At 45.6% G+C, this 14,066-nt stretch overlaps 1 protein-coding gene across 10 annotated transcripts in view; it reads left to right on the top strand.

Moving 5' to 3' along the window:
- FNBP1 (formin binding protein 1) overlaps positions 1–10,829 on the top strand; it is a 91,330-nt gene extending 80,501 nt beyond the window's left edge. For 4 of the 10 annotated variants that reach the window (XM_063409925.1, XM_063409933.1, XM_063409931.1 and 1 more), the window contains 6 exons: positions 528–637; positions 2,334–2,466; positions 3,418–3,539; positions 4,655–4,794; positions 5,153–5,311; positions 7,535–8,876. In XM_063409925.1, coding sequence (XP_063265995.1) covers positions 528–637; positions 2,334–2,466; positions 3,418–3,539; positions 4,655–4,794; positions 5,153–5,311; positions 7,535–7,569 — 699 coding nt within the window. In that variant the 3' untranslated portion in view covers positions 7,570–8,876. The other 6 variants (XM_063409932.1, XM_063409929.1, XM_063409926.1 and 3 more) reach the window with 3 other exon arrangements.
- Positions 10,830–14,066: the final 3,237 nt, after the last annotated feature.

Below are 14,066 nucleotides of genomic sequence, written 5' to 3'. Positions count from 1 at the left end.
AATTGCACACTCCAGTGTGGAATGCTCCTGTTAGCTTGGTGTGTTCAGGAGAGCCCTGACATAAATGAACTGTGTTGGACCAGCAGTGCACAGAAGTGCCACTGTGACATGGGAATAAAAGCCAGGAACTGCTTTTATGGGAATGCTGTTTGTAGCAGAGTGAAACAAGGCAGGAAGGATCAGCTTTCCATGAGAAGGCAACACTGTTTAAAAAAAATTTGGTGATAAAACTGTAGATAAAAATAATTTCTTAGCTTTGCTGTTGAATTCTGGAATTCTCCAGCTGATCTTGTGTTAGCCACTGTTAGGGAAGCAGGATGTGTTCCTGGGATCATTTTGAGGGCATCCAAATTCTTCACCATTCAATGACTGATAACACAGTACAAATGATAACAATGCTTCAGACCACTGTGATTTTGCACAGGTTTTTGTGAGCTGTTTTCAAAATACAGTCCCCAAGGACTCTTTCAGACTCTGATTATTAATTTTTTTCCTTATCCCCCCCCACTCCATTCCACTCTGTGCAGGGAGCAGGCCCAGAAGACTTCAGCAATCTCCCACCCGAGCAAAGAAGAAAGAAGCTTCAGCAAAAGGTCGATGAACTAAACAGGGACATTCAGAAAGAGATGGACTCAAGGTGAGCCAAACCTGTCCAATGAAAAGGGAGATTGCACTGGGCAGAGCTGAGCATCACACTGTGGATCCCAATAGGAGAAGCTGTTATGAGAGGATGGAATAATCCAGATTCTCTCTGATCTGTAGCTGAGATTTCCTGGAAGCAGGAAGATAATGACTCCTGTGCTTTTGTGAATGCTTTTTCTACAAGGCTGCATTTATCACTCTGGTTGAGAATAAGGCTAGTTTAGCCACACACTTTTAATTGATTCTGGCAGCCTGTATTTGTGCTTTGTGTTTGTTCACATTCTGTAGTTGCATTAAAGATTCAGCGTGTTTTGTTTGTGAGACACAGAATTTTTCTTCCCTGAAGGATTTCAAGCCTGGTCTCTCTCTAAATACTGCTTTGCATTTGTACACGTGCCTACATTTTGTGTCAGCTTGCTTTCAAGAACCTGTTTATTTTGCCTACTAACCCAGAATTTCTCCTTTATATTTTATCTCACGGATAAGAAAAGAAAATTGCACGTGGTTATATGATTTCTCATTGTTTTGCTTTTTTTCCTCTGTGGCAACTTAGGTTTGCCTCTGTGCAGGTTTTTCTTTTTGTTCTGTATTGATTCTGAGGTAACTCAACATTAAAATCAGATATGGGATTGCAGCAGAGTAAAGTTGAAATGAAGACAGTTTATGATGGAGAAAACAGCAGCAGCAGTTAAACAAGAGTTAAACAAACAGTAATAATTGTGACTCATATGTTTGCAACATTGTCCCTTGAGGCTCCAGGCACAGAGCAGTCCCACTTCCTTGCCACCCACATTTTTTCCCAGCTTCCATACACACAAGGCAAAGGCACAGGATTGCAATTGTCAAGGGTTTGGTGGGAAATACTGAAGTATAAAAAGTGTTAACTTGAGTCGTGGGACTCTCATTAACCTCTCTCCCACCAGCTAATGCCTAGAGAAAATCTGAACAGTTGTGCCTAAAACCAGCCCATAATTCCATTTGCAGCTCTGAAATGTCCATCAGCAGCCAAGTGAAGCTGCCTTGGGACTCTGCCGGACACGAGGTCACATTTTGTAGCCTCAGGTCCGTCTGTCCCTGTGCTGTGACAAACACAAACCATCTGGAGCCAGCTTCCTTTGAAGCAGTGTGAAACAAATAAATATCATCCAGATTATTTGGGTTGCTAAAGACAAGCTGCAACAGGCAGGGTGAGAATTCCTGGTTTGCCCTCCATTTCTGTTTTTGTTATATCTTTGTTCCACTTTCTCAACTGGAGGTCAGACCATGATGGATGATAATGATTCAACTGTTTGTCTATGCCTCGAAAACTGGGAAGATATTAGTCTAGAAAGTTGGAGCTGTCATAGATTGGAATGGTTGTGAGATTTATTATTATTTTCCCCAGGGCAGCATGTAGGTATTGTTGTGCTACATAAAAAACCATGTCAGGCTAAAAATCAATATCAAGTATCCTCTCATGTTGTAGGTAACTCACTGGTTTTTATCTCTGACAGTGTAAATTCTCTTCTGGCAAATAATTTTGCAGTTCATTTTTAATGGCTGGTTCTATACAGGGCAAAAGCCCCATCTGGGTGTTCTCAGTTCCCCCTGTAACAGCTTAGGTTGAACCTCAGAGTGAAGAAGAGACAGTTTATTAAAGGGATTAACCCCCAGCTGCACTAAATGTGTTTTATTTGTGTTTTGCCCCTCAGAGATGCCTTAACGAAGATGAAGGATGTGTACATCAAGAACCCCCAGATGGGAGACGCAGCGAGCGTGGACCTCAGGCTGGCAGAGCTTGGGCAGAACATCGACAAGCTGCGATTGGAAGTTCAGAAATTCGAGGTATGAGAGGAGACATTTCAGTAAAAAGCAGCTCAGCAAATGCTCAGGTCTGAGCAGGGCCTTCCTGGCCTTTACACTTTGGTGTGTGAGGGCAGGGGCTCCATGAGCTCTTGCATTAATGGGGATCTTTGAGCTGATTTGTGTAGCACAAACATGCACCATCTCCTGTGGCTGTCAGCCCACAGTTAAATTTGCCACAGAAAACAAATGGAGCTAAGTGGAGGTGAAGAGAAAATGCAGGGCTCTCTGGACTGCCCGGAGGGCTTCAGATGCTTATTTAATTAATTAAATAAATTGAAGCATCGTGTTACGGATGTCTGTGGAAAATCAGAGTGACATAAATGCAAAGCATCATTTAGAGACTAACAGCAAGACAGCAGCCATCAGATGAAATATGTTTTAAGGAATAGTCTGCCATGAACAGGAAGCTGCTTAGTGATATAAAATCTCCAGAACAGAAGGGGAGTGTTTGGAATATATGAAGCCCATTATAATTATATGAGAAGGATTAGACAGCTGAGAAAAGACTTCACTTTCTACATTATGCTTTGAACATAAACAGATACAGCCCATTAATTTCAGATGTGGTTTTACTATCCATTGCTTTCAGAGGCGCTTTCATTCTCCCCAGCTTTTGTTCTCGTGCACTCGGCAGTTGCTGAGTTTCTGGTGTTACTCAGACTACTCTAAGCAGCCACACACCATTTTACTTGACTGTGACTAGAGCAGCATCATCTCCTGCTGTCAGGGTGTTTTCAGGACCCAGTGCCAAAAAATAGTTACACTTTCAGTAAGTGTGTTTTCCAGCAAGACAATCACTTTTGAGCAACTGACCACTGCCACTCAGAGGAAAATGTGAACATTCACAAACCATTCTGTGTTGTGTAGCCTGCGTGTCAGGGCTGTCCCAGCAGGGTGAGCACTGTCCGTGTGTCTGTCTGTCTGTGGCAGGGCTGGCTGGCAGAGGTGGAGGGGCGCCTGCCGGCGCGCTTGGAGCAGCCGCGGCGCCAGAGCGGAGTCTACGAGGCACAGAACGCGTCAGGAGTGAACAGCTGTGCCCAGGACCGCGAGAGGTACAGTATGTGTGAGAGTCACAGTGTGTGTGTGTGAGAGATACAGTGTGTGTGTGATAGAGGTGTACAGTGTGTGTGTGAGGTACAGTGTGTGTGAGAGAGTCACAGTGTGTGTGTGTGTGAGAGATACAGTGTGTGTGTGTGTGAGTCACAGTGTGTGTGTGTGAGGTACAGTGTGTGTGAGATAGAGGTGTACAGTGTGTGTGAGATAGAGGTGTACAGTGTGTGTGTGATAGAGGTGTACAGTATGTGTGAGATAGAGGTGTACAGTGTGTGTGTGATAGAGGTGTACAGTATGTGTGAGGTACAGTATGTGTGAGATAGAGGTGTACAGTGTGTGTGAGATAGAGGTGTACAGTGTGTGTGTGAGAGTCACAGTGTGTGTGTGAGAGAGTCACAGTGTGTGTGTGAGAGAGGCACAGTGTGTGTGTGAGAGAGGCACAGTGTGTGTGAGAGAGTCACAGTGTGTGTGTGAGAGAGTCACAGTGTGTGTGTGTGAGGTACAGTGTGTGTGAGATAGAGGTGTACAGTGTGTGTGTGTGTGAGAGAGAGGTGTACAGTGTGTGTGAGTCACAGTGTGTGTGTGTGTCACAGTGTGTGTGTGTGTGAGAGCCACAGTGTGTGTGTGAGGTACAGTGTGTGTGATAGAGGTACAGTGTGTGTGTGTGTGTGAGGTACAGTGTGTGTGTGTGTGAGTCACAGTGTGTGTGTGTGAGGTACAGTGTGTGTGTGAGAGGTACAGTGTCTGTGTGGAGCCGGCTCACCCCGGGGCTCCTCGTGCCCCCAGCCCCAGGAGGCTCCTCCTGCCCCAGCCCGGGGCTCTGCAGCCTGGCCTGGCCATTTCCCACCCCCAAGAGCTGCGTTTCTGCCTGTGATGAGCTGTGACAGCCCCCTCACTCACTGCTGTGAAAGCAAGCAAGGCAGTGCATTTTTACAGCTTTTAATGGTAAAAATGAGGGTTGTCTCTTATCTGTAGTCACAGCCAGCTCCAAGCAAGCTCTGGAACCGCTGAGCTGCTCCAGCTGGAGCTGCTCCCCTCGCCCCAAGCCTGGTGACCGAGTGTTTCTCTCTGCTGAGGTTGGTTGCTATAGTTGCTGTGTTTTTCCTCTCTTGAGCAGCCCCGATGGCAGTTACACAGAAGAGCAAAGCCAGGAGACTGAGATGAAAGTACCTGCAACAGACTTTGACGATGAGTTTGATGATGAAGAACCACTACCCACCATAGGAACATGTAAAGCCCTCTATACATTCGAAGGTATCACTCAGACTTTACCCTCGTTTCACTGACTGGGGTTTTTTTAAGCTCCTATACCAAGGGCAAGTGGGAAACCACCATTAAACCTTAAATAGCCAAAGGGCAAGTGAGGCTCTGGTGGGATTCTGTAGAAAGGCACCAAGACAGGGGTTTGTCTCCTGTTGCACAGGAGCTCTACAAGAAAAAGAACCAAACTCTGCTGTCAGGGTCACATTTGTCTGGATCTTTGTATACACACTGCTGACTCCTGAATCACACGCTCGTGTTCTTTCTGCACTAAAAGCTGTGCCCACCCATGGCCTGAGTTACTGATTCCTGCTGTGAGCACAGCCTGAAGCCCCTTTGCTGTGTGTTCCAGGTCAGAATGAAGGAACAATCTCTGTAGCAGAAGGAGAGATGCTTTATGTAATAGAAGAAGACAAAGGTGACGGGTGGACGCGGATCCGAAGGAACGAAGATGAGGAGGGCTATGTCCCCACGTCCTATGTTGAAGTCTATTTGGACAAAAATGCCAAAGGTGCTATGACCTATATTTAATGTTATTATTATTGTTTTATTTGCTTTCACAGAGATAAACCAACCCTGAAGCTGCTCTGTGTCGCAGATAGAGCTTTTTATGAGTCTGTTCAATGCCACCAAGTGCATTATTCTGTGCATGGACTAATTATGGCTTGTTGTACTGCAAAACTGCTTTTCTTGCTCAGAGAAGGGTGGTGTGGGGGCCTGTGAAAGCAGAGGGGAAAAGCAGCCTTTCCTGGACAGTGTTTGCTCAGCTGTCATTGCCCTTGCTCGCCCAGCTTAGTGCAGGAGGCACAGAGCCCTTTGGGATCCTTCAGGCTCTCTCAGATGCCCGAGTGGCACCTCGGACACATCCACAAATCAACTGCTTGTCCCAAAGTCACTCAGTGGAACTTTATAGAGGGAGTATTGAGACTGCTGGTTTGTGTCTGTGTGGGAGCTTTTCAGAGCCTGTTGTGTTCTGGGGGCCTTTGGGATTGAAAACTGGTGGTAATTTAGTGTGGAAGGGAATGGAGAGATCTTACCAAAGCCCCTCTGCACAGCGCTCTGCAGTCCTTGATAAATGGCTAAAACATTAAGAAAGCTCCTCTGTTCTTTCCCACCTCTCTACATTTCAGATGTATTTACTGTTTCAGATGACCAGAACTAATGGTTTAATCTTTTGCTTACACAAGATCAATGGAGACATTCAGGGTTTGGACCTGTAAGCTGCTGTTTGTTGCTTTTAATTCCTCCCAAATGTTTTGTGTAAGGAAGCAGTGCTGCAGAGCAGACCTGGCTGGAGTAAATACCAGTGCTGAACACCTGCTAATGGGATACACCAAGAAATCAAAAGATTTTAGCCCTGTTTCAAACCAGGACATGTTAGAACTACCCTATTAAATAATTTCTGTTTATTCAGTCACTTAATCCTTCAGATTATTGTGTTTCCTAGACTTGAGAGTTCTTGGTGTGAAACAAGCAAAAGAATCCAAGTCAAAAGCAAACTGAACCATTTTCTTTGGGATTTATGGGCAGCAGGAAGAGAGGAGTAGGACTGTGTCCATAAACCAGCACTGAAACTTTGGCAGTTCAGTGTTGAGGTGGGTGTTAATCAGTGCAGTCCCTTGTCTGCTGCAGGTGAAAATCTGAGCCTTCATTCATTTTGCCATAATACAAGTTTTATGTTCCTGTTGGCAAATACATGGTCAGTTGAGATGCAAAATTTTGGACCCCTCTGTTGGTTTTTATTAACCTTTGAAAAAGAGGAACATGAATCATCAATTCTCCTTTATATCCAGAACAAGGCTGAAGGATTGGAAATTGTGGAATCACAGACTGGTCTGGGTTGGAAGAGACCCTCTCATCCCAAACCTCTGCCATGGCAGGGACATTTCCATCAGAGTAAAAATCAAACTGTGCCAGGGTGAAGCCTGATACAGCTGCAGCCATTTCTGTAGCCACAATGGAGGTTTTCCAGATCATTTAAAGTTTCTCCATTAATTTTGCTTGATTTCAGGAACAAAATCAAATGTATCTGTGAATATCTAAAGTATAGGAAGGATAACATTTACCTCTTTTATTTCTCAAGTCTGTGGTTTGAAAGAAAAGCTAAAAGAGAACTTTTCATAGAATGCAGCATGAAGATTTGGAGAAAATGCTGCTGTGTTTAAAAGGTGAACTTCGTTGCAAGCTGCAAACTGATTTTGGTATTGGTAGAAGTGACTTGATTCAGTCCTTGAAACAGAAGCGATGACATTCCTGAAGATAACACTGTAAATACTAAAGCATTTGCAAACTTTTGCAATCCTTTCCTCTTTTTGGGAAGAAGGTTGAGCAGCTGGCACCATGAAAGGCTGGTGGGAGCCCCTGTGACTGTCCCAGCCAGCAGAGCCACTCCTGGCCTAGCCTAGCCTGCCTGGCCAGGCTGTGTCTGTGCCACGAGCCAGGGGCAGCTCAGGGCACTGCTCAGTGCTCTGTGAAGCTGCTTTTTCTCTCAGCTGGGGCCTGTGCTGTCAGGGCTCTGCTGCAGAGCTGAGCTGAGCAGGACAGGTAAGTTGTGTGCTGCAGGTGCCCTCCTGATCACTTCTTACTGGAGCCAGGCTGGGTGTGTGCCCTGCCAGCCCCTGTGTGAGGGTCCTGATGGCATTTACAGGGTGCCTCTGGTCAGAGGGTGTTGGCAGACCCTTCACAAAAAGAACAGTAATGCCTATCTTGTTTTGCCTTTTTTTTTTTTTTCCAGATGTGCACAAACCACTTCAGAAAATCTCTGAGTAGGTTTGCATAGGCCTGTCCACCCTTTATTCTCCTGATTTGCTGCTACGGTTGTTTTAAGAGCTGTGTTTGAGAAGGTTTTCTTTAGAAGAGATGAATGCACATGTCCTTTCTCCATCACTGAGAGACTTTGTTAGGTGCCAGCTCGGCTCTGCACTGTCACTGCCGATGGAGGTGCTGCCCCGGCCGTGTCCCTGTAGTGCAAGCAGCATTGCTGCCCTTCTGAATAGAAATGGGAGCTGCAGGCTCTGCTCCTGCTGGCACTGGTGCAGGAAACTCCTCTGTGCACACCTGGCTGGAGCATCCTGCAGGGCTTTTCTGTACCTGTCGGGTGTGTGGTGCTGAGAACTCCCAAACACAGGAACTTGTTGGGCCTTTCATCTCGAGCCTGACCACCCTGTGTCACTGACTATGGTACCTCATCCTCGGCCTGGGACAGAGCTGTCTTTCACTGAGGGATGTTGTGAAATCGTGTGACACAAAAAGCCTGCATGGAGTGACCAGCTCTGTACAAACCCTGCAGTGCACCCAGCAGAAACGCCGCGTCCCCTTCCAGCAGAAAGCCTGGATGTGGGTTTGGGGGGCATGCAGGAATAGAGGCTGCTTGGGGAGGTAAAACTTCTTGATAAAAACTACTTTGGAGCCGTGGGCTGTGAGCATTTCGGCTCTTTGGCCACTGTGGGTCTGTTCCCCCTCACCTCTGATGCTGTCAGTAATTCCTTCAGGGCAGCTCTGGCACTCCCAGTGCTGCAGCTCTGCTGTTTGCTGTAACCACCACGCAGAGCCTTGACTTACATAAATAAATAGGTAAAAGTTAACCACGCTGATGCACTTTTTATCTAGGATATACCTGATTATTTAATGCTTGCCAAATTATTTAGGAATTGGTAATTATAAACTGGACTGTGGCTTTTAAAAATCCTTTTGTTAAATACGTGCCCTTAGTTTCTCCCAGTATAAAAAAAATGTATATAACATAACTTAAAAAACTAAAGTTACTTGAATTTGAATTGTTTTTATCCTTTTATATGTGTATAAATATAAATGGTTTTATAGGCTGTTCTTCTGCTTAACCCAGCTGTTTTGGTAACTGCTCAGTCCCTCTGATGTTGCTAAATGTTTTTGGTTACTCAGCTGCCTGCACCTGGACTTGCATAGGAACTGCTGTTGTGTGTTAAGGTTTGTTCAGTCTGGCCAGTGTGGTTGTCTTGTTTCTATTCTTATTTTTTAAAGAATCATCACCTGTCAGGAATCTCTTTGTGGCTTGATGTACCATGGTGTCTTCTTCTAATAAACATTATATTTTCTCATTCCTGTGAGGTTTTGGTTTTTGAGTTTTTTTGACAGTAACTAGTAGATGGCAATAATTAGTGGGGAAAAAATAGGGGCATTTAACTTTTCTGAGGTACAGCAAATGGCTCAGAGCTGCTTCTCACTCTAAGCCCAAATGCAATTCTTCACAAGAAAAATATTCTATTGTGGCTCTTGGAAAACTTCTTTGTGCTGTCCTTTGGAAGGATTTGATGGGAGTGGGTGCAAAGGAGATGAGAAGGTTCCCCTGGTTTTTCACATGCAAGGGAAGTTTGGACTCAGCCTGAATTCCCTTGGATACAGCAGCTTGGGCCAAATCGCGCTCCTGGACTGTAGCTTCACTTGGCCAAAGGAGAAACTTGTCCTCAGCCCCAGTGTGTGGGGACAGGGATGGGCAGAGGAGGGGTCTGGAGGCTTGGGCTGCTTCACTGACCTGCATGTGCCTGGCTTGAGAAGGAAAGGCCCCTGCAGCCTGTGGTGGACAGGAAAGCTCGGGATTCCTCTGCAAATCCTTTGATTTAATTTCCTGTTGTTGTTCAGTGTCATTGATGGTCTCTGGAGCTGTCACTTGCACAGATGCAGTGCTGCTTTGCAGACAGAAAATGAAAGAGCTCTTTGTTTTCTCAGTGGCACAAAGCAGGTGCTGGCAGGGTCCTGCTCCTGTGCTTCCCTCCCAGGGCACAGCAGAATCCCAGTGATTCCCATCCCGGGCTGAGGGTGAAGGTTCCTCTCTGAGTCAGGAGCCTTCCTAAGCCTTGTAACCCAGTAGATGCTTCATTGCTTTATTTCCTTTCCCCTCCTGCAGGCAGAGCTGCTCTTAAGGGACCCCATTTCCCTCAGCCTCTTTCTAATCCAGTCTCTTTCTTTTTGTCTTTCTTATGTTTTAGATTCCTAAAGGTGTTTGTGCTGGTGCAAGAACCTCGGGGCGAGCTTGTCACAGAAGGAGAAACAAAATGGTCTGTTTACCCTGCAGGCAATTAAAACACACCCATGGAAAGCCAGACTCCCAGTCTTGTCTGGAGTTCCCACTTGAAAAATTCAGACCCAAATTCCATCCCAGTACCATTCAGATGCTTGCTCTTTTCCATGGCATGCTGCTCGTGGCTCGGATTTCCTTATCAGCCTCTCCCACTCTTCTGCCAGCCTGGCACGGCCCCTCTGTCAAACATAACACACACTCCCCCCTCCCCAGTCCCTCCCAGCTCCTGTCAGAGAACTGCTGGCTGCCCTTGGCTGCTGGGGGTAGCCAGAGAGTGCCAAGCATGTTCTGGTCTGTCTCCTGTCCCCTTGTCCCTCAGTCCATCTGGATGCACACACTGGTCCATCAGCGTTTCACGCGGTGCCTTCAGTGCCAAACCTGCAGGTCCTCTCACAGAGGGTGTGGAAGGGAGGTGGAACCCTCCCCTGGGAACAGTGTTACAGTGGACTGGGCTCTCAATCTGTCAATATTAAACCTGATGCACGTGCATCATTCAACATTCTGCCTTCCCCAAAAGGTCACTAATACCTGTCAGCCTTTATTTCTCTTTTTTCAAATCCAGGCTGACGCTCATTCCGAGTATTAAACCCCTCTGACCCTGCTGGTTCCTGAAACCCTTCAAGCTCACGGATGTCCTGCTTTTCCTGCCTGTTCTCTGTGCCCTGCTGTTCCTCACACACACACAGACACACACACACACAGACAGTGGCACTTTGGCTGGCAGCCCTTGCTGCTGCCCACAGGCCCCGTTTGGCTCTGGTTTCAGCCTGCATGCTCGCCCTGTTGCCTTGCCTGCGCCCACCTTCCTCAGGGTCACGTCGTTTTGTGGCTGGTGGTTTAATCTCTCTGCAGTTTTCTTTTGGTTGGTTTGTTTTTCAGCATTTCAGACCCGCCTTCTCTTTTTGCATGACCTCCTGTGCGTTCTCATCAGTTCATGTTGGAATAATGGAGTTTTTTTAGATAGATAAAAGAGGAAAGATAAAAAAAAAAGAAACCACACTGTTTCCTTCTCCCATCTTTTCATGGACTGGACCTGGACCCAGCAGCCAGACAGGAATTGTGACCACCCTGTTCTCACATGGTTTGGTTTGAAGCAGAAGTAGGATAAGTGGTTCTGCACTTTATCATGTTATACAGTGGTAAGAGAGCTACAATATCTCTGAAAATCACACAATCTGGACTTCCACTGCCTAACAAAGAGGCAATTTCCTCTCTCAACTTCTACAAACTTCTGTATTCTAACCTGGTTTCCCCTGAATTGTTACCATTGGGTAACATTGGGTAATTGGTTGGGTACCAATTGTTGCTTGGGTTTCAGTCATGGAAAGGTTTGAGCCCTGCAAGAATCAGTTGCCACTAAATAGCTCCTGAGGGCCAAATTCATTCATGGCTCCACACCTTGTCTGGGGGAATCTGCTGGCTCTAGTCCAACTCCAGCACATCCTGCACAATCCCCACAAGTTGAAAAATTTTACATGGAAGCCCCTGTGGGCAGTGACCCCAAACTGAAACCTCTCAGGGTTTGTTTGCAGGCAGTGTTGTTCTGAGTGTTGTTCTGCTGCCTGCTGGGCTGTCCTGCAGGGTCAGCACATCAAAACACACCCCAGAACCTCAGACTCTCCGTGCTGGGGATGGCCTGGGCTGTTCCCACAGGGCATGAAGGGATTTTTGAGCTGGGTTATGTGTGGTGTTCATCATTCTGTCCCTTCCTCTCCATTTAAGACAACTTTTGTTTTCACAAAGTCCCTCGGTGCTACAGTTCATCCTGTAGCTGTTGTGTGATGGTGCTTAAGAGCTGCCAGCATGAACCAGCAGAAGGTTTGTGATTTAAACACAACCCAAATGTGCTGAGCACAGGCAGCCCCAATGCTGGGGCTGTTCTGTTGCAGCACTGGAGGCTCAGAATCCATAAATCACTGCCTTATCTCTGCTGCTGCTGTGCTCACTGAGCTGCTCAGACCAAGAGCAGAATGGGATCCCCACAGGTGGCACCTGGGGCTTTGTGGCCTCCACCTGCCAGGGGATCTAAAGGGTTGAACAATTAACAGGTGTGCAAAAATATCCTTAAAATATTTTTAGCTGCAGTATTTTTATTCTTGTGTCCAATGCACTGTTGAATCAGCAGCTAAGAATTCATTTTCACCTATTGTTGTGCCATCTATGTAAAAATTAGATCAAAGTTTGCTTTTCTATATTTAATCTGGGTGGACAGTATATTATTGTCAGCCTCTGTGGAACATTGGAACAATGTCTGTGTTTCTGAATTGTGCTGTAGAAGGAGCATTAGCTTTAGCTGACTGATTGATTCCTGAAGTTTTATTAAAAGACCATGTATGGAGTTTTTATGAACTTGGCAAGTAGCTCCCGAAAGCCTGGATCTTAAAACTTATTTAAGGAATAGTGACAGTCATATCTCATAGTCTGCACACATTTATTCCGTTGCTGTTATTCAGGGTGTAATGAATAATTTTTGTAGAATTTACCTTTGGCAAACGCTGAAGAACTCAATATGTGACTGGTTTATAAAAACTCTGCTTGGATTTACTAATCGTTCCCAGCAGCGTGGACTGTACATTCTATCAGATTTCATGAACCCCAGCAAAAGTCTCTAATGCCCTTTCTTAACACTGTAAATAGAGAAGAAACATATTTACTGATACTCAAAGTTGTGTTTAATGCTGAGTATTTTTCAGAAGTTCATTTAGTTTGATGCATATTGTTCTTTGGTTCTTTGTTTTCCTGCCTGAAATGTCAGAAGACCTAAAAGAAGCCAAATTCTATTTTAACATGACAATGTCAAGCACTTTTTTATTTGTATATGTGTGTGTATGTGTGTTTGAGCACTGATCTTGAGATCTCGGTGGCATCTCAGTGTTGTGATTTCATTGCCAATGTAAAAGGTTCTGGTGTTGCCCGTTCATTTCTGGAGACAGAATTCAACCAAATAAAGTGCTTCCATTTGAAAGCGAATATTGACCTTGTAGCAATGAAACAAAGTCATCTGCATATTTAAATAAACATTTAATTCCAGAAATACAGTTTCATTGGACCCTTTTGATCAGCCAGACAGGAACAAAAATGGATTTGTTGCTTTTTTTTCCCAACAGAAAAGTTGGTGCCTCTTTGCTGGGGTTCTTGGGGCTGTTGAGGTTCAGGAGCTCTCCAGGAGCTGCTGCTTCCCACAGATGTGGCCAGTGGAGAGTGGGAATTGGAATTTGGCTGTGCTGCTGCTTCAGCCACAGAGAAATTCAGACTAAAACTGCCCAGAGCTGCTCTCTTACTCATTATTCTTCCTATGAGGTGGATTTGGGTTTTGCTCCCAGCTGTAAAATGTACCTGGAACAAGTGGATCAGCACACTCCAGTGCAGTGCTGTTCTAGTTCTCTCTTCAGAAAAGTGAGGACACATTTTCACTCGTGGGACCTGTTGGCTTTGGTTTTGTTTGGGTTTTTTTTAATATTATTTCCTACTGGAATTTTCAGGAGTAATAATTTGGCTGTCTGTACCTCTGACTGTCCCACAGAGCCAGGTCCCATCAGGTCACTTTGAGATTTGATTTTATCACTTTGACCTTTCCAGCTGGTGCTGAGGAGAATGAAGAGGTTGGGTACTGTTTGTTGTTTTCTGTTTTATTTGGTCATGTGAGGAGAAAGACAAATGGGCTCTGGTGGCTGGAGTTGGTGTTGGGAAGGGCAGGTGCTTTGTGCTTTTTCAGTAGGAGCCTATGAGAACTTGGGGAGATTTCATCTATAGGGAGTTGTACTGTGGAATGCCTGTGGTGGATGCTCTGGTTTAGCTGGAAGTCTGGGCTGATCATTTTGATGATGATTGATTTTTATATTAAAACTCAGGCTGGTAAGGAATGGGTCTGGGCAGGGATGTGTGAATGTGCAAGTGTGTCCAACACAGCAATGCCTCTCTTCACCAAATAATCCAAAAAGCAGGCACATTTCTGTACCTCTGTGATGTACAATTCCACTTACAATTCCATTCTAGTGTGCAGGGTTGTGAATAAATGTGTGTGTGTCTCCAGCTGAGAGAAAAGCCCCCAGCTCTTGGCCAGCTTCTCCATCACCCCTTGGTCCAGGTCACTGCAAAGAGCCCATCCAAGAGCCAAGAGGATTTGCAGTTTTCCCACTCAGTGGGTGACACCTGGTGGTCCTTTCATCTGACAAATAATCCAGAGATTATTTTTCTTTAATGCAGTCAA

This window comes from Prinia subflava, chromosome 12 (genome assembly GCF_021018805.1).
Source record: "Prinia subflava isolate CZ2003 ecotype Zambia chromosome 12, Cam_Psub_1.2, whole genome shotgun sequence".
In the NCBI taxonomy this organism is placed as follows: domain Eukaryota; kingdom Metazoa; phylum Chordata; class Aves; order Passeriformes; family Cisticolidae; genus Prinia; species Prinia subflava.
Note: the sequence above shows the minus strand (reverse complement) of the source record. Positions and strands in the feature narration are given on the sequence as shown.